Source organism: Stegostoma tigrinum, chromosome 30 (genome assembly GCF_030684315.1).
Source record: "Stegostoma tigrinum isolate sSteTig4 chromosome 30, sSteTig4.hap1, whole genome shotgun sequence".
Classification (NCBI taxonomy): domain Eukaryota; kingdom Metazoa; phylum Chordata; class Chondrichthyes; order Orectolobiformes; family Stegostomatidae; genus Stegostoma; species Stegostoma tigrinum.
The window spans coordinates 29,784,277-29,803,611 of NC_081383.1; the positions used below are offsets into that span (position 1 = coordinate 29,784,277).

The 19,335-nt window shown below is 41.2% G+C and overlaps 1 protein-coding gene and 1 pseudogene across 3 annotated transcripts in view; one reads left to right on the forward strand and one right to left on the reverse strand.

Moving 5' to 3' along the window:
• LOC125465892 (caytaxin-like) overlaps positions 1-15,083 on the forward strand; it is a 36,879-nt gene extending 21,796 nt beyond the window's left edge. For all 3 annotated transcript variants that reach the window (XM_048559857.2, XM_048559859.2, XM_048559858.2), the window contains 6 exons: positions 3,874-3,960; positions 5,071-5,169; positions 7,154-7,189; positions 8,657-8,692; positions 8,909-8,941; positions 12,205-15,083. In XM_048559857.2, coding sequence (XP_048415814.1) covers positions 3,874-3,960; positions 5,071-5,169; positions 7,154-7,189; positions 8,657-8,692; positions 8,909-8,939 — 289 coding nt within the window. In that variant the 3' untranslated portion in view covers positions 8,940-8,941; positions 12,205-15,083. The remainder of the gene's footprint in view (positions 1-3,873; positions 3,961-5,070; positions 5,170-7,153; positions 7,190-8,656; positions 8,693-8,908; positions 8,942-12,204) is intronic.
• A 3,086-nt stretch (positions 15,084-18,169) lies between these two features.
• On the reverse strand, positions 18,170-18,886 carry LOC132206077 (beta-1,3-galactosyl-O-glycosyl-glycoprotein beta-1,6-N-acetylglucosaminyltransferase-like; annotated as a pseudogene).
• Positions 18,887-19,335: the final 449 nt, after the last annotated feature.

The window sequence follows — 19,335 nt, forward strand, 5'->3', positions numbered from 1 at the left end:
CCTTCAGTCTATAACTGTTCTCTTCTAAACCTGGCTAATTCCTTTATCAAACCAGGCTAGAGCTGTTTGCCACCTGTCAGATTGTGGCCTCTCCTCCATCCTACCCCAACTCCAGTTGCTTCTTTCCTCTCACTTTACTAACTTAATTCTCCTCTTTTCTCCCCTGCAATTGTCAGTTTTTTTTGGTTTAGCTAGTGTCTATAGTTCTGAATAAGAATCATACAGGACTGTTTCTGTCTCCACAGATGCTGTCAGACTTGCAGAGTTTCTCCAGCACTTGCTGTCTCTATTCCAGATTTCCAACATTCACAGTATTTTGCTTTTATTTGAGTGTCCTCCAGTGACTGAATATGTCAGATTCACTTTGATTAGATCAAATGTTGGGATTTTTATTGTCTATGGCTATTGAATTTTGTAATTGTTTCACTTTCTGTGAAAGCCGAAAGTCAAAGCCTTGTTTGTTGAGAATTATACAGTTCTGATGTTCTTTAAAGTTACTTTGCATGTTTACATTTAGCTGTGTTTGTTTGAATTTAAATGTGTATATTTAAAGTCTGTTGCTGTGCTTAAATTTAGCTCAGCGTGTTTAAATTCAGCTGCATGTGTTTTCCACATTGTCAGCGCAAACTGTTTTCAACAAGGTGTTGGGGAACATAAACCAGAACAGTGAGGGAGCAGGCTATTTTGGGGCCTTTGAATGCACTGTTCAGACCACAAATGGAGAGTTGTGTGCAGTCCTGATCAATGCACTGTAAACATGAACATAGAATCACTGAAGAAATGGTAGAGAGGAATCTGAAGTAATACATTGCGGTTCCAACTCGGGATAAAGCTCTTTTCGATCTGGTATTATGGTATGAAACAGAATTAGTGTTTCTTTCATTTATGGCCTCCATCCCTACTTAACCTTGAGAAGATAGTAGTGAACCAACTTCCTGAATTGCTGCATTTAGGTGATGTAACTACATCCACAAAGCTGTTAGGGAGGGATTTCTGACCCAATAACAGTGAAGGAACAGTTATGTAGTTCTAAGTTAGGATGGTGTATCATTTGGAAGGAAACTTGCAGTTGATGGTGTTCCAATATGTGCCTGCTGTCTTTGCCCTTCTAGGCAGGGCCCATGAGGGAGGGTGCATTTGCAGCTAACCCCTGAGAATAAATCTTACGAGTCTTTAAATATTTTATTTACCCAGAACTATTCTCTGTCTTAGTCTTTTAGCTCTCTCCTGCACTTTCTTTATTATTTCTCTGCTAAAGTTAAATCCCATCATCTTCTCCCGTGTGTAAGTGTGTGTGTTTGTGTCAGAGTGAGAGTTTTTCTATTCATTCACTAACGCTGATGTTAATGGCTGGGCCAGCATTTACTAGTTACCCTTGAGAAAGTGGTGATGAGCTGCCTTCCTGAGCTACTGCAGTCTCTGTGCTGTAGGTTGACCCACGATGCCCTTAGGTAAGGAATTCAGATTTCGGACCTGGCTAGTAAAGACAATATAGCCAGGATGGTGAGATGCAGCGTGAGTGAGTGAATGACACAGGCTGAAAGGCTTTCCTGCTCCTCTGATGCTGCTTGGCCTGCTGTGTTCATCCAGGTCCACACCTTGTTATCTCAGATTCTCCAGCGTCAGCAGTTCCTACTAACTCTATGGCTCAGCACTTTCTATTGGTCATGTTTATGAATTACTTATTTTTTCATTGTCATTTTATTGTGGTCATATTGATTTATGTTTTCTCAGCAAATCTTTTTTATAAAATTACATTTTTGAAGTTTGTGTTTTAATGTTGTGCAAAACAGGAGGTCAGACATCTGCTATGCTTCTTTCTGAATGGGAATACAAAGCTCATATGAAGATGCTTGGTGGCTTTTTGGAGGCTAGGAAAAGGGTTTAAATTTTATTCCTTCATTCGCGGGACGTGGGTGTTGTTTGCATTTATTGTCCGTCCCTAACTGCCTTTGAGAAGGTGGAGGTGAGCTCTTTGAACCACTGCAGTTCATTTATTGTAGGTAGACTCATACTGATGTGAGGAAAGAAGTTGAAGGATTTTGACCCAGTGACACTGAAGGAACGACAGTATGTTTCCAGGTCAGAATGGTAAGTCATGATGTGGAGGTGCTGGCGTTGGACTGGGGTGGACAAGGTCAGAAATCACACGACACCAAGTTGCAATCCAACAGGTTTATTGAAATCGTAAGCTTTTGGAGCTCAGCACCTTTGTCAGTTGAAGTGAGAGAGAAGCTCACAGAACACAGAATTTATAGGTAGAAAGATCAAGAGCGGAGAAATCAAAAGGTCATACAAATAGTGTGAGTCAATTAATAAATCTGTGCAGGTGATCCAACGTGTTAGATGGTGTGAGTAGCCACTGAGCAAAAAGCGAAGGAATGACCCTATAGTTCGATTAATTGAGGCAGAGAGATAATTACAAAAAATTAAAAATAAGGTGGTGCCGGAGACAAGCCGAATGACTGGAATAACATGATTGATATAAGAGTCGCATGCCCAGGGTCTAACCAAGGTAATAAATAATCCAAAACTGCACAAACTAATTAAGGTAGAGAGAACATAACAATTTATGCAGGCGATGGTGACGAAACAGAACAGTAAGGAAGATACTTGACTTGGATAGCTTGACAACTTCCTGCGACAGTTACTTGGATAGGTTCACTTTGGATACTTTTGGTAGTTGATTTTGACATGTCTGTGGACTGTTCCATTGAATTTGACAGCTAGTCAGTTTGGGCGCATTCATGCCCATTTTTATGCCAATTCCAGATGACGCATTATATTTGGCAAAGAGTGCCTGACCTCCAGGCATCTGGGGAACAGATCCAAAGGGGTACCCTGGATATCAAAGGAAATGCACAAAGTTCAGAGCTGCATGTAGGGGACCTACTCCGCATGTTTGGGGTTTCACAGTCCTAGGCGACCAAAATCACACAGGAGTGCTAATGATTTAGATGGCCAGCTGCCTCCATGAACCGCACACGTGCCATTCCCAGTCTGCTTCCAGTTTCATTCTTGCAGGAATGGAAAGTGCTATGTTCAGTGGCAGGGAACTTGCGATTTCTGGCCTCATCCACCATTTTCATCATGTGGCAAAGACCCAGACCATAATTAGTTTCAAGAGTGATGAGAATTAGCATGTTAAAGAGAGATGGACATTGTTTGGCCAAAATTTCCTATCTTCTTGATATTCCTTATGTTTTCTGAAATGCGTTATAACTTTCAATTTTGTCTTGACCTTTATTTCACAGGTTTTGCATGCTTGGTATGACGCCAGTACATGGTCAGAGAATATTGTCATACTGTATAGAGCACTCCATTCATCAATAGAACTGACTCAGTTTGTGTTAACAAGACCTATACTGTACTTTTGTTATTGGTTTCTGTGTTCCACACTTACTGCGCTTACATAAAACCCTGAGATGTAATGAATTTGTGCACATGGTACCTGATGTTTAGTATGTGTGGGAGATGGGTTTCTCTCCAGACTAAGTTACTTTGTGAAAGTGTACCGTCAGTACCAGAGTGCCTAGTTGAAAATTTAAACAAAATATGTCAGAAAACTTTCAATCATCATTAACTATTAGATGCTGTTTGGACAATGCCTCCATGAATCAGAGTCTACTTGCCAGCCAATCCGCATTCTCCTCTGATAAAATATAAATTATCCCGAATAGTACAAAATGAAAACCTCGTACAAATTGGAAAGCTTCAACAGAGTGTGTCTGTTTTTCAGCAATACTCAAATTTGTATCTCCGAAGAAATATCTGTCAGCCAACAGGCCAATTGACTCCCTCATCCCTGTTTACTTTTGTGATCTCTTGGAAAATGTAATTGCTGACCATAAATTTGCTGTTTCTTGCTTACAGGCTAAGGAAGAACCTGAAGTCATTAATAATTGTTCACCCATCCTGGTTTATTAGGACTGTGCTGGCAATTTCCAGGCCATTCATTAGGTAAATACTACCACATTCTACCAGTTGTCTCTATTTTGACTGTATCTGTATTAAACTTATTGTCAAATTCACACACAGTCAGTAACTGGAAGAGCACAGAGCTACTAAACGCATGAGAACAGATCTGATTGGACTGTAGGAAAGGAACTGATGAGTGTTAATAGTGAGAATTAATGCAGCACCATGAATATAGCATGGGAAAATCATTCAGGATTTCTGTTTATCACTAATACCCAATGTTGCCGACTGGAGTTAGTCCAGGCCACAGTTCTGAGAATGAGGTTATTGTACACAAGTCAGTGGGACAAAGACGAAATGAACATGGATGCTCATCCTGTTTCTGCCCGATTGATGAGCTTGTTAGTTTGGGGGCAGTAGCTTCTGCCACAATGGACAATGAGTACTGGAGGGTCATGTGGGAGACTCAGTTCTCAGACGGAAGCTTCATCAATGGGAGAAAGGCTGGAGGCGTGGCTTGGGGTAAGTTAGAATTAGAAGTAGGTTTATTGTCACATGTGCTCAAGTACAGGGATACATGAGTACAGTGAAAAGTGTACAAAGTCATTATTTCTGGCACCATCTTAGGTACAAAGACACCTAGGTACAAAATCATAGGTATAAGTTAGTTATCAGACTTTACATGAGAGGTCATCGGAGGAATCAGGCCTGGGTGAAGATATTAGGGAACACCTGACCTCGGGACTGGGATGATCAGGGGATACAGCCTGAGGTTCTGGGAGCAACATTCCAGGTACTGACCGGGGCGGGGGCTAGTCAAGCCTTCTGGGTTCCTGGTGCTTTCTGCAAAGGTTGAAAAGGTACTTACAGTGGCTTTGTGATGCTCTGTTAGCTTCCATGATGTCGCGAGAGGCAGACAAAGCAATGGGGAAGAAATCAGTAAATTCCCCAAGGGCAGAAACATGCACCTGCATGTAGTCTGGCTCAGTATGCCAATTACAATTCACTGTTTTATTAGTATCCTTCTTGGGAGATTTCAGGATAGCATTAGGCAGCCAAGGGAACTGACATATTATAAATTAATAATCTTTGGAGTACCTGTGTGAATGGTTCTTTAATCGCTATGTTTCTATCTTGTTTTTTTTTATTCAGTTTTAAGTTCATGAGTAAGATTCAGTACGCTCACACTCTCTCAGAACTGGAGCAGGCCATCCCAATGGAGCAGGTGCAGATCCCTGAATGTGTTTTACAGTACGTATCAATATGAGGCAAGACTGTGCCCTGTGGTGCCTGGTAATGTTCTCAGCCAGTTAAACTTTAAAGACTTTTCACACTTGTTCTCCTTCCAGTGACTTAGTTCTCAATACATTGTTCAGCATTGTAGTAAGTTATGAAGACCAGAAGGTCACACGTTCACTCCCAGAGTTCAGTTAATCGTCATCATTTCAGGAGCGGTAAAGGTCTCCGGTTGGCTTCCAAATCCTGGGTCATAAAATGGAATGTTCCAGGCCTTTTCAGGATGTTTTCGGAGATGGGGAATGTTTGGCAGAGTGGCATGAGAAACTATTGAGTAGAGTGCCCATCCTTTTCCCTGACCATATCATTTTTCCAGCATGGGAAATATGGCAGATGACCTGTTCTCCTGGAGCCCAACTGATTACTTAACTGGCCAAATGAGGGCAATGGCCAGTTAAATCCAGCGGGGAGCCCTTCAGCAAATGGGCAAACCATCAGGTAAATCCTGGCAGCCTCCAATCAGGCTCTGTGGGGATTGTGGGTCCTATTCTGGGCATCTTTTGGACCAAGGATGGGAACGCTGGCACCAATAGCCATCCCCACAGCATTAGTGCAGTCAACCCTCAGCTACTGCCTCAGCAGGGCCTGTCTCAGTACCCTAATGCATCCCACCACCACAACCCCTGCCCCTCACCCCCGTCACCCACCTCCCCACCCTGTTCCCTGAGAAAGACACCATCAGAGCCCCATGGCATAATGAATGAGAATGAGATGGAAAGCAGAGGATTGTGTGAGAACAGTTGCTCAGTGTCATGGGGTACCAGACACCTTGATTACCACTCAACAGAACACTTCTTCACTGACAGTAGAAAAATTCTGCCCCATGACAGTTAATAGCATTCTCAGCTCTGAGTCACAGATTGTGTAAAAGTGCTGCAATGCAACGTTAGAACATAATCACAGGCAAAGCCTCAATGATTTGATAAGCAGGAGCTGTATTTGTGGAGCTACCATCTTTGTCAGGAGACGTAAACTGTTGGTGCTACTGATTTGGCTTGGAAAAATATGGAACTTGGTGTCTGAATGGTTGTGCTACTGAATTAATAATCTAGAAGATGGGCTGATAAGCCAGGCAAGTGAGTTCAAATGTCACAATGGCATATTGAGAATTTGTATTCAGTGTGAAATATAGTGCTCATTTCCTGTATAGATAAAAGTGACAATTACCTGTTTAATTCACTCATGTCTTTTAGGAAGAAAACCTTACAATCTTGCACAGTTTAGTTGATGTGAGTGAGTTTAGTCCAATATTAGTGTGGCTGTCTCTGAAAATTTCTATCAAGTCACCTTCATTGGTATAACTGGGGGTGGACAATAACTGTTGAGGCCAACATGGAAGAGACCATTTGGCTCGTCCTTTTCTGGAATTTGACAAAATCATGGCTAATCTGATTGTGGTATCAGCCCACTCCTCCGCCTATTCCCTTGACCACTTGCCTTCATCATTAGTCATGAATCTATCTACCACTTTAAAAATATTCAGTGACCCTGTGTCCACCTGCGTCTGAGGAAAATCTCACAACCAGCTGAGAGAAAAGAGCTTGCTTCGCTTCAGTCTTAAATAGGAGAGCCCTTATTTTTAAATTGTTCTAATTTCTCCTACAAGGGGAAACAACCTCTCAGCGCCTGCTAAACTATAAAGTTCCTGTAGGATCTTACATGTTTCAAAAAGATTACTTCTCAAACACCAATTGAACATGCCAACATGTCCAACCTTTTCTTCTAAGTTAAATCTTCATCCCAGGAATCAGTTGAGTGATCCGTCTCTGAGCTAGTCGTAATGCAATTAAAGGGTGTTTCATTCTCTTTTTGGGATCTTGCTACATGATCCGTTGGCCCCTGAATTTACCTGTACAATAATAGATGACTGCATTTGAGAGTATGTAGTGACTTGAGAAGATTAAGAGATGTGATAAATCTCTTTGTTTTTATCTCACAGATTCGAGGAAGAAAGAATAAAGTCAAGGAGGCCCAGGTAAATACTCTGAATCAGTTCTCTCATTGCTTCACATTCATTTGAGAAGAATTAATTTTTACTATTTTTAATGGAAGACTTATGTTTGTTTTATTTTTATTTCACAATGTGGTTTCTAATACTTAAGAAGAAATTTTGGGATCAAGATAATAAGGTTTGGCTGAACTGATCTGAAGCCAATCTGCTTATTTTCTGTCATATTTCTTGGTAATCTCATCTGCAGGAACACAGTTAACTTTCTCCTGAACATTTTCCCTCCTTTCTGCTCTGTTTCCATATTGTTCACTCAGTACTGTGTTTTTAACTAACATATTCCTTGATTATCTGTGGAATGTTGGGGAAAACTAACTACTTCTTTGGAGTGAACTTGTCTGATTTGTCCAGCTCCTTTTCTCCTTTCCTGACTCCAGACGTGTGCTGGGTTCCACGGGCACTCTCTCCTTTCAATATTCCGCAAAAATGGCCACATTGTGACAAGCTGAAATGGGAGTGTCAACTGGCTTTAGTTTAAATGGGGAAGTGTCAGTGCACACATAAACAAAAACTGACCCTATTCATCACCCAAAGACAAAATTAACAAAGTTAGATAGAACTTATAGATAGGGTAGCTAAGAAGGTGTTGCCTTCATGGCTCAGACCTTTGAGGTTAAGACTTAGGACACCATGTCAAGTTTGTACAGGACATTGCTGAGGTTTCTTCTGAAGTACTGTGTCAAGTTCTGGTCTCCCTGTTATAGAAACGATATTAAGCTGGAGAGAGTTCAGAAGAGATTTAACAGGATGTTGCTGGGAATGGAGGATTTCAGTTAGAAGAGGCTGGATAGGACTGGAATCTTTTCACTGGAATGTAGTAGGTTGACAGGTGACCTAATAGAAGTTTGTAAATCGTGAGGGATACAGATAAGGTGAATGGCGGGTGTCTTTTCCACAGGGTGAGGGATTTCAAGACTGGAGGGTATTTTTTAAGGTGAAAGGAGAAAGATGTAAAACAAAACACGAGAGGCAACTTTTTACACAGACTGTGGTTCATATATGGATTGAACTTCCAGAGGAAGTGGTGGACGCAGGTACAGTTACAACATTTAAAAGACATCTAGATAAGTGCATGAATAAGAAATGTTATGAAAGACATGGTCCAAGCGCAGGCTGGTGGAACTACTTTAGTTTGGGATTCTGGTTGGTATGGACTGGTTGAATCAAAGGGTCTGTTTCTGTGATGTATAACTTTATGACTCTATGACAAAGATGACTGGGTGGTAAGCAAGCTGAGTGGAAGCGGAGAGACTGTACTGAATCTCACCTGTCTACGTCATGAGATATAATGGAAGGGATTTGTGTATCTTCAATGAGAGAACATGGCCCAAAGAATGAATCAGAGATACTGGTGAAATGGATTTAGCAGTGACTGTCCTATGCAACAATTCTGTTTAATAACAAAATTCTATGTGTGTGACTTTTTTTTAACAGGACAGAAGATGGTCAGTCTGTCACTGAGAAAAACAGGTGATTATACAGCTATTAAAGGCAATGTTTATAGATCTACTACATAATCTGTGAGGAAACAGTAAATTTTTCGAAGTTTAATTTTGTGAAGTAAATTAAAACTGAAGAGTATTGAAAGTTCCCAGACAATCAAGACAAATAACTTTAGATTTTGGATGGCATTTTTGTAACTTAACTATGTAGGAGCTAATGAGATTTCTCTCCTCTGTGACACAGATCTGGAGCTGCAGCCGAAGAGCAGGAGTAAAGGTCTGTATCTCGTGGTCCTTAGAGTGAGCACGGTCATGATGGGCCAAATGGCTTTCCCTGATGTATTGTGAACTGAGATTGAGGATACTGAAGCAGCAAATGTGATTATATCTGGAAATGTAAATTTTTCAAAATTTAACATAATTCATGTTTAAAGAACATATCTTGTATCTCGTACCATCAGCCTCCCCTTTAAAGATAAACCCTTACACTTGTGACTACTGTCTTGTCATCTATTGGATCAGCCCAGAGAGCCCTCTATTTGACTGCTGTATGGCACATGTCTCAGACTGATTGCTGCACATTCCCAGCTTATCTCATTTATCCAAAGCTCTCCTTAAATTTCAACTATGCTGCCTGGACCATTTTTATTTATTCGTGGGACATGGGTGTCGCTGGCCGGCTAGCATTCATTGATCTTAAGAAGATGCTGGTGAGTTGTCTGCCTGAACTGCTGCAATCCTCATGCTGTGGGTTGGCTCACAATACCCTCAAGGGGGGATTTTGACCCACTGACAGAGAAGGGACGTCAATATGTTTCCACATCAGGATGGCGAATGCAGGTCATGGTGTTCCCATGTATCCACTGTCCTTCTAAATGGAAGTGATTATGGGTTTGGAAGGTGCTGTCTGATGTTTCTTTGGCGAATTTCTGCAGGGCATCTTGTAGATAGTACACACTGCTCCCACTGAGCATCAGTGGTGGAGGGAGTGGATGCTTGTAGATGTGGTGCCAGTTAAGTTGACTGCTTTATCTTGGATAATATCAAGCTTCTTGAGTATTGTTAGAGCTGCACCCATCCAGATAAGTGGGGAATATTCCATCTCACACCTGACTTGTGCCTTGTAGATGGTAAACTGACTATGGGAAGTCAGGAGCTGCATTACTCACCACACTATTCCTACCTCTGATATGCTGTTGTAGCCACTGTGTTTATATCGCAAGCCCAGTTGAGTTTCTGGTCAATGGTAACCCACAGGATGTTGATAGTGGGGAACTCGGTGTTGGTAACACTGTTGAACGTCAAGGTGCAGTGGTTAGATTGTCTCTTATCGGAGATGGTCATTGTCTGGCATTTGTGTAGCATGAACGTTACTTGCCACTTGTCAACCAAAGCCTATATATTGTCCAGATTTTGTTGCATTTGAGTGTGGACTGCTTCAGTATCTGAGCAGTTGCAACTGGTGCTGAGCATTGTGTAATCATTGGTGGACATCCTCAATTCAGACGTTATGATGGAAGGAAGGTTATTGATGAAGCAGCTGGAGATAGTTGGGCCTAGGACACTGTCCTGAGGAACTCCTGCAGTGATGTCCTGGATCTGAGGTGACTGATCTCTGACAACCATTACCATCTTCCTTATGTGCCAGGTCTGACTCCAACCAGCAGAGGTGGTCCCTGATACCCATTGATACCAGTTTGCTAGTGCTCCTTGATGCCACACTCAGTTGAATGTGGCCTTGGCGTAAAAGGGCTGTCACTGTCACTTCACCAAGCTTGAAACCAAATCTTACTTGCCTCTCTCTGTTGTTATCACTGATTTACATTGTCTTTCTGTCACTGTCATATTTCATTTCAGATCTTCATCTTTAAATCCCTCCACCACCTTGCTGCATCTTCTTTCTGTGAATGCTTCCTTGCATTCTTCAGTCCTTTTATTTGCCATCTCTGTTTACCCCGCTACAATTGTGGGTCATTTGGAAGCACTGGGCTTGCTGTCTAAAGCCAGCTGGCCCACTTCTCCTCCTTTAATAACTTTGTCCATCATGGTTCTCCTCCTTTAATAACTTCATCCAATGCCATGCCATCTTTCCTAACCTACCCTGCCCCCAAATTCAGCATCTACTTTTGATCTTTCTGTTTGCAATACCTTCAAATATTTTCCAGCCGAAATGGATTATACAATTTGTTATTTAGTGAGTTTTCTCAAATTTAGAGTTTATGCAAATTAGTGCATATTTAATATTTTCTAAATCTTACTCTCAATCCATTGTTCTTTGATTAGCCGCTTTACTTCTGAATTGTTTCAAGTTGATGTGACTTCTTGGCCGTATTAAAGGACTCTGATGGTGTTGTGAGGATGTGTAATCCTGCAGGACTCAGTCTGACCAGCAAGTGTCACCACCATCATAACACAATGCATGATCATAAGTGATCTGAATTCCAGCACACTCCACTTGTTGGAATTAAGCACTGTTACACAACTTCAGTATTTTTCTGTCTTCCTGTCCCTCCACACATTGTTGTTGTGCTGTGATGTTTGCCTGTTCTGTCATCTGCTGAGAGAAGGACTATGAGAAAGACCCCATGGATTTTCTCGACAAAGTAGCAAACGGCTGTCCCTTTTCCTTACAGCTGTGGTAATCCGTGCCTGAAAGTGGGAGAAAACTATGAGCTCTTATGCTATAGTCCCAAGCCCTAAACTGCTGTGCATCTCAGTGATACATCAGAAATGCATTCCAAACTAATCTGAGAATCAGGACTTTTGTTTGACTGATATGCATTTGAGGGGACTGTGGATAAGCTGAAGATGGAGAAAGGAAGGCTATTTTGATAGAACAAGAGAAAGTTTTAAATGAGAGAAGATTCACACAGAATCTGGATATCAGCATAGATCATTTGAGTTTGATGGTCTATTTTACTGCTGTGTAATTGGATCAGGACAGTTTCTAAAATATAAAATTCATCTACTGAGGTAAGTACAAGACAGAGGGGGCAATTTAAAGTAAAGCCACATGGTAGTAGATGCAGGCAAAAGGAATGATTACAGGTTCATTATTAAACCTATTATTCAGTTACCCCCAAACCTCTGTCTGATCCAGCTCCTCACTCTGTGGCACAAGTCTCATGGATTCTGTCTGACCTCTGGTACTTCACGGATGTGATGAATTTTATGTATGAACCCTGGCAATGAATGGCGCCTGGATATTCGACTGTGGTAGCATCATACGTTGGAACTGACCCAATCCAGCCCCATCATACCTGTCCATTTCCCAACAGGAATCACTGCATGGTGAGGATGAATAGGTAACACACTGATTGTGCCTAACTCCTGCTTAGGGAATATCAAGAAAATGAAGGGTGTAAGAAATGGGAAATTTTAATTTTGGTCCATTGGGATATTCCTGGTCAATGTAAGCGAGTTTTCTATCAAGACACTTGGGAACCTGACAATTTGTGCATGAAATAGCTTAGATATAGTAGTTCAGTCACGATTATTGTAATATATCAATTTTGACCAATCTATATCTTTCCATTTTAGGAAGCTAAGAACCTCCATATCGAAGACTGGAATTCAGAGAAAACTGGATGAAGTTCATGACAAGAAAGTTGTTTTGAAATACTGTGACCAAATTTGATGGTTATAAGAATTGACTTTCACTCTCTGCCACTGATTCCAGGATGCAGACACTGGCCCCCAAGTTCATTGGAACTCTGTTGCCCTTGATCAGGCCACTTTAACATGACACGGGGTTTCTGATGTCATACATGAAAACTATGTGGGACATGGTCATAACCCTATTGCCAAAAGAGTACCCCAAGCATAGCTGTTGAGAATCATTTAATATCACTTTCCTTTCATCTAATTTACTGAAGCACTGATGTTGCTGTACTGTGGGTTCCCCAGGCATAGATTTCTCTCCAATACTGCAGCTGTGGCTAATATTTGTTAGTTTCAAGGCTGATTTGGATAATCTGTCGGTATCAAAGCCTAAACTCAATTCTCTCCTTAACCAACTCTTACATTGGAGTCTCCAACAATCCAATGAAGGCAGTAGCCTTAGGTGTTCTTCCCCAGTTCCATTGTATTAAAAGGCTCAACACAATCTATTAAAAGGATTCTCCACAATCAACAGTGATGGTTAGTGAGGACTCTAAAGATAATGGGTCTGGGAAAGGTCATATTGCTACATTTCAGCTTGCTGTTAAGGAGGAATAGGAATCTTTTACCGCATTCAACCCACAATTACCTGAGGCTGGCATTGGTGCATAGGCAATTTGTACATTTTTTTCCACTGAACATTATCACCCTGATAATATATAATATTAAATACAAAAATAACTAAACCATGGGGTTGGTGGGGGGGTTTGGTGATAGGGTCGGGTCCAATGTATCATTGAATAGTAAGGTGATCCCAGAAGTTTTAGGATGAATGCATCCTAAAACTTAGGATGAATGCAATGTGCTCTCCCTTTGTGACTGGCAAAGTCTCTGACCCAGTCCCTGGCCTCTACTGGGTTGGTTAGGGTGGCAGTTTAGATGCTGCACAGTTGGCATCTCCCATGGTTTTGGGGGTTGTTTTAAAGTTTTTTTTATTCATTAATGGAACGAGGGCGTCACTTGCTAGGCAGCATTTATTACCCATCCCTAATTGCCCAGATGGCAGTTCAGAGTCAACCACAGTTGTGGGTCAGCCATAAAGTGGGAAAGACAGTATCTGTCACTCCTATCCCACTCCTGTTCACAGCCCAATAACTCCTCCTGCCTGGTGTCTGGGATGTTGGGGGACAGAAAGAGTCAAGTAGGTGTCTGTGACACCGTCAGTGATTGAGGGAACAGTGCAAGGACAGTCATTGCCGATGGAAACTAATGACAGCAAGTCAGTGCTTTGATGGGAAATCGGGAGAGGGAATCTATGGAAATGCTGTTCCGCTGGATTAGTAAGGTGAGAGTGGAAGGCAGGACTGCCTGAAGATTAACCTGCTCTGGTGGCAGAGAGTGAGGTCTGACCAATCAGGTGAAACACACACCCAGCTGACGATCAGATTGGTCAAATAAGTTGAAAAATTCCCAATTGATGGGTCAGTTACTGCAAGTATTTTTTGTTTGTTTAATAATTCTAGTTGTAATCAACGTTCACTTTGAATGTATTATGTGTACAGTTTTAAAACCTTTGATTTTGCATTGTCACTAATTGCGAAGTATTGTTGACTTAAATTCAAGCTCTTATCTAACATGCTTGCTCCCTATGCTGCAGTGTGAACCACCCAGTGTGTAATTAACAGCTGCAAAAATTGTAAAACTCACTGGAAGTATTCATCCCCCTTTGTGATCTTTAAGACTATATCATGATAATTCTTTGCCTGTTGTCTACACTGGAATTTTTAGTGAACAAATCTTGTGGAGCCCCTTGATGGATTTGTCTTGAACATCTTAACTGTTAAGTTCTTTTAAAATAGTGTCTGTCAGTGGCTTTTTTTAGGAACACCTGTGACTTTCCCCACATGGTGCGGTTCAGCTCCTGGGAAGTGGCAATAGCCATGGAATTGAATTACCTCTTAATACAAAAGCAAAATGCTGCAGACACTGGAAATCTGAAATTTAAAAATAAATGAACTGCTGGAAAGGTGCAGCAAACGCTGGAGAAAGAAACAAAGTTAACATTTCCAAGTTAATCTTAAACCAGTAACATCCTTTCCCATTGTCACCGGGTAACAAGGAGGGCACAGGAATTAATCCAGCTCTGTTGATACTCCCAGGGTTTTTAAATGGAACCCCTAACGTTGATAGTCTTTGGGTTTGCTCAGCTCTGTAGGCTGCTCATGGCTCCTGGGACAAATGATAATGTCCATGTTATACTGATTTCACAGATCAGTTAAAAATTGAAGTTGCATTGGGTCCCAGAAAGTCTCACTCAGGCCTTTAGGAAATAGCAGTTTTCTACCATCTCCCTATCATCCCATTTGATCGCTCCATTGGTCTTTATTAAAGCCTGGACTGGCTGTGGGATTTTTAACAAAGCTAGCGTGCCTTCGCTGACTAGAGGGAATCAGGAGCTATTGAGAGGCGGCTGTATCCCACAGCGTGAAAAGATCATATTGAATTAAACCAGTAGTTTTACTGTCCCTTCTGTTAAAGGCCCCGTCCTGCACTTGGCAATGCCTGAGGCAGCATGATTGAATCCAGCAGCTTGCTGTGGACATATGGAGCTCAGACCCATTCCTTCACAGAGCAGTATTGTAGCATTCCTGAGTAAGTTACTGCCTGGGGTTTTGGCCCAGTTTACAAAGTTAGTGACACTGTTAATGTGAACTGGATATTTAGCCAGTTGACGCCTAATGTTATGGCTATTCAATGTTTTCAATTGTTATAAAAATAAAAAGTTGGCACAGGTGCCATGCAGTCATTGCTAAGATGAACCTTTTTCTTGGCAAAAACATGCTTTGTCTTAAAATTCTTACCTTTGGAGTGCCCTAAATAGCTAATGTTGACTCCTTCCTTCCTGTACCCACCTGCTATTTCCCATCTACGTGCTAACTTTCATCTGAAAACAGTCCCTGTTCACATGTACACTAATGCCCAGTTCGACTTCACCTCACCACCACCCCCCATGCCGCCGCCGCGCACCCCCCCCCCCCCCCCCCAGCCTTCCTCTTGACGCCTGTTACAAAATTGTCAGTACTGGATGAGCAGAAATTACTTCTACTGATACACTGGAAAAATTGAAGCCTTTGTCTTTGGTCGCCACCACAAACTTTGTATTCTCCTTGAAATTATCTATGGCCCAAACCAGACTGTTCAAAGTCCTAGTTCATACTTAACCTCAAATGAACATTCAACAGCATTTTTGCTGTAAGTCACCAATTTCCACCACGGGATGAGCTGAGGTACCTGCTGAGTTGGGCAGTTTTACACTGCTGAAACCCTCACCAATATCGATTCCCTCTGGACTTCACTTGTCCAGTAAATTCCTGGCTAGCCTTCCATATCGTAAGTAGATTTGAGGTCATCAAAAACTCTGTGGCCTATGTACTGATTTGCACCAAATAATATTTACCCATCACCCCTATGCTTCCTCACTTACACTGGCCCCAGCTAAGCAATACCTCAATTTTAGAATTCCCATTCAAGTTTTTCAGTCCCTCCATGCCCTTATCTGTCTAGTCTTTGTAATCAGGATCCTTATTCAACTCCTTAAAACCTACTGAAACCAAGCTTCTCATCTACTCTGAAGCCTCCTATGTGGCTCAGAGTCCAATTTTGCTTTATAATGTTCCTGTGAAGCAATGTAAGAAATTTTATATGAAAGTCTCTATAAAAATACACAGGCTCGTTGTTCTTTATTCAATAATCCATGACTCGGTTCCAGTTCGGAATAAATATTACCTAAATTTAACCCACAAACTGCTTACGTCAATAGGTTTGCATTACATTTATTAACCACTCAAGATGATTTACTTAAGCCACCAGAGAAATAAATTTGGCCCTGATTTTGCAAGAATCATAATCAGTCTGAACAAAATTATTTGTTACTGTTAGAATCATAGATAGCAGCACTGATAAGTAGTATATACATTTATAAATGTATAAACAAGTAGAATTAGTTACAAAAGCAATTGAGATGTTTAATTTCTGCTCTAAATTTCATTCAAAAGTAATTCTGTTAACCTTTCATTCCCAATTATTTACATGATAAATTTGTGCTTGCTACTTCTCATTGATCAATTAACATTTTTATTTCTACTCCTGCATATTCCATTTCAGTTAACAAAACATCATAAAAATATTTTATCTCCTTTACCCCCCCCACCACAATGTTGTATTTATAATACCTGCTGATACCCAGAGCAGTGTTGAAGTTACCTAGATAAGTATCCCTGGCTGCCAATTGTCTAGAATCCAACCTCTAAAGAAGTGATAAATGGAGCAAATACAGGATGCAAGAAAAATTTCAAGATAGTTCTATATCAGGAAGCTGATTTGGTCTAAAAGACTCACTCCAACCCCCACCTCCACCCCACCTATTAAAGTATTCACAGAATCTCTTCAGTGCAGAAAGAGGCCATTCGGCCCATTGAGTCCACACTCTCTGAAAAGCATCCCACCCAGACACAGATCCCTACCCTATCCTGTAACTCTGCGTTTATGATGGCTAACCCACCTAGTAAGCACATCCCATCCCCAGATACCATGGAGCAATTTTGCATTTGACAATCCTTCTAACCTGCACATCTTTGGAGTACGGGGGAAACCGGAGCACCCAGGGACATACGACATGGGGAGAATGTGCAAACTCCACACACACAGTCACCGTGGCTGGAATTGAACCCGGGTCCCTGGTGCTTTTAGCACACATTGTTAGGATTTCTGCAATCAACTTCGAATGTCACCTCTCAGGCAGGATCTTCCCATTCTGATTCTAGGCTGACTGCTCTTTGAGGGCATTGTTTTACAGATGATTGTCTCCTGCTAATTGGGAATCTGTCATGTTTTATTTGGATGAAGATTAATGGATCTGTAATTGCCATTGTTTATTATCATTCCTTCTGAGTGCAGTTGGAATATCACGACCAAGAGTGAGTGACTGAAAGACAACATTCTTCACATTGCTGCCTTGCTACAACAAAATGGTTCCAGTTACAAAGAAAAATTTTGGACGGTTCCCGAATGCTTTTTATAATGGAGCGATCAGGTATCAGTTGTGACACTGGGTAGTTTCTACTTGGCTGTTACAATGTGCTGCTCAGAGAGCCTTAATTCATCTTGGCTCATTTACACGCACTGCATTGAACACAGGTGTCCTGCAGTTGTAGTGAGAGTTTAAACAGATCTTGGCCAAACTTTTTTTTTCATGTATTAAGGGGCATCAGACGTTCAGCAGCATATTAGGGATTTAGATATGAGGTCCATGGCTGGTTAAAGGGAAATACTTAGAAGGTGCTGCAACAGAAGGAAAAGCCTATCCTTTGTGCACTGGTTAGGAAGTAAAGATTTAGAGCCAGGAACACCAGGCATCTGCTGTAGAGTGGCTCACATGAACCTTTCCTTTGACCATTCAAAAAGTTGCTTTGCCTTTGGGTCCCGAAAGATACGTTCAACAAATTGTCTACGGATCTCCATGTAGGCACTGCCTGAGAATATGGAGGCTACAGTTGATATTGGTTTCTTAATGAGGTTTGTCTTGACCATTTTCATATTGACCACTCTGAAGCTGTATTTCAAATGCAACTGTTTCCCCTCTGTAGCCACTTCAGACTCTAAGCTACTCCCCTGTTCCAAAAGCTGTAGCTGATGGACAATCTCAGAGATAATGGGAACTGCAGATGCTGGAGAATCCAAGATAATAAAATGTGAGGCTGGATGAACACAGCAGGCCAAGCAGCATCTCAGGAGCACAAAAGCTGACGTTTCGGGCCTAGACCCTTCATCAGATGAAGGGTCTAGGCCCGAAACGTCAGCTTTTGTGCTCCTGAGATGCTGCTTGGCCTGCTGTGTTCATCCAGCCTCACATTTTATTATCTTGGACAATCTCAGAATTGGTTTTGATGGGAAAATCCATACCACACAGATTGATGAAATACTTCCAGGTTAAATGCCTTGCCAACAATTCCTCCATGCAGTCAAGCTCTGTCTGAACTGTCGACCAGGAGCCAGAAATGAGATTCTCTAATTTCCTTGCAGTAAAAATGTTTGGGAAGCAAGATGCAATGTTGTGAACTGCAGCTTTGAAATGAAAAAAAAATCATCAATGTGCATACAGTTAAATATTCTGAGGTGTGTAAATTGTCCTCAAAAGTCTCTCAAACTGGTCAGTTCTTTGATGAATGAGAGTAAACCTTATGTATTTTCTGCTCCTTATGAAATTCTCACAGTTTTGCGTGGCTTCAGTATAAAAGGAATCATTGAGAATTCCTGGCTTAGTTTGCACCTTTAATAGTTGACTTCTCTCGATTTCCCTGACATCCACTTGTAAAATAGCTGTACAGTTCACATGGTAAAGAGATTCTGTAAATACCTCCAGCTCTGAACACTTTGCTTTATAAGGACCAGATGAGGGTAGGTTTCCATTCCATTTTAAATGTTGGCTTTTCACAGGAAAATAGTTCTGGTTGTTTGTTATGAGACCATATTTGGCAATGAGGTTCAGGACAAAACAGTGATGCAAGTCAGTAGCAGAATTAGAAAGGCCACCCATAGAAACCCGTTTACATTTCCATATCATCGTGAAACTGAAAACAAGCTTTGAAAAACTTCAAATGTCAAATCGTGAAGAAATCACTTCAATTGATAATTCAAAGCCTTTCCCAATGTGAGCTCGGTTAAATGAAGTGTATCACAGATAGAATTCCACAACAGGACTTCTTTTTTGCAAACCTGAAACATAAAGCAAACAACAGATAATAGTTTTAAGTGACTAGCATTTATAAAATCATGTAGACATTCAGGCTCTTTGGTCAATACCAGCCAAAACTATTACTGTATATGGGATTTATGCACATAATTACCACACCCTTTCTGTAAGAATATACTTCAAAACGAGTTAATTAAATGTAAACTACTTTCAGATGTTTTGGGGTTCCAAATAAATAAATACAGGTAAGTCTTTTGGGAGGTTGGTAATATTCCAGCCATTTGCTTTAATATCATAGTGGAATTGATTATGTGCCACAT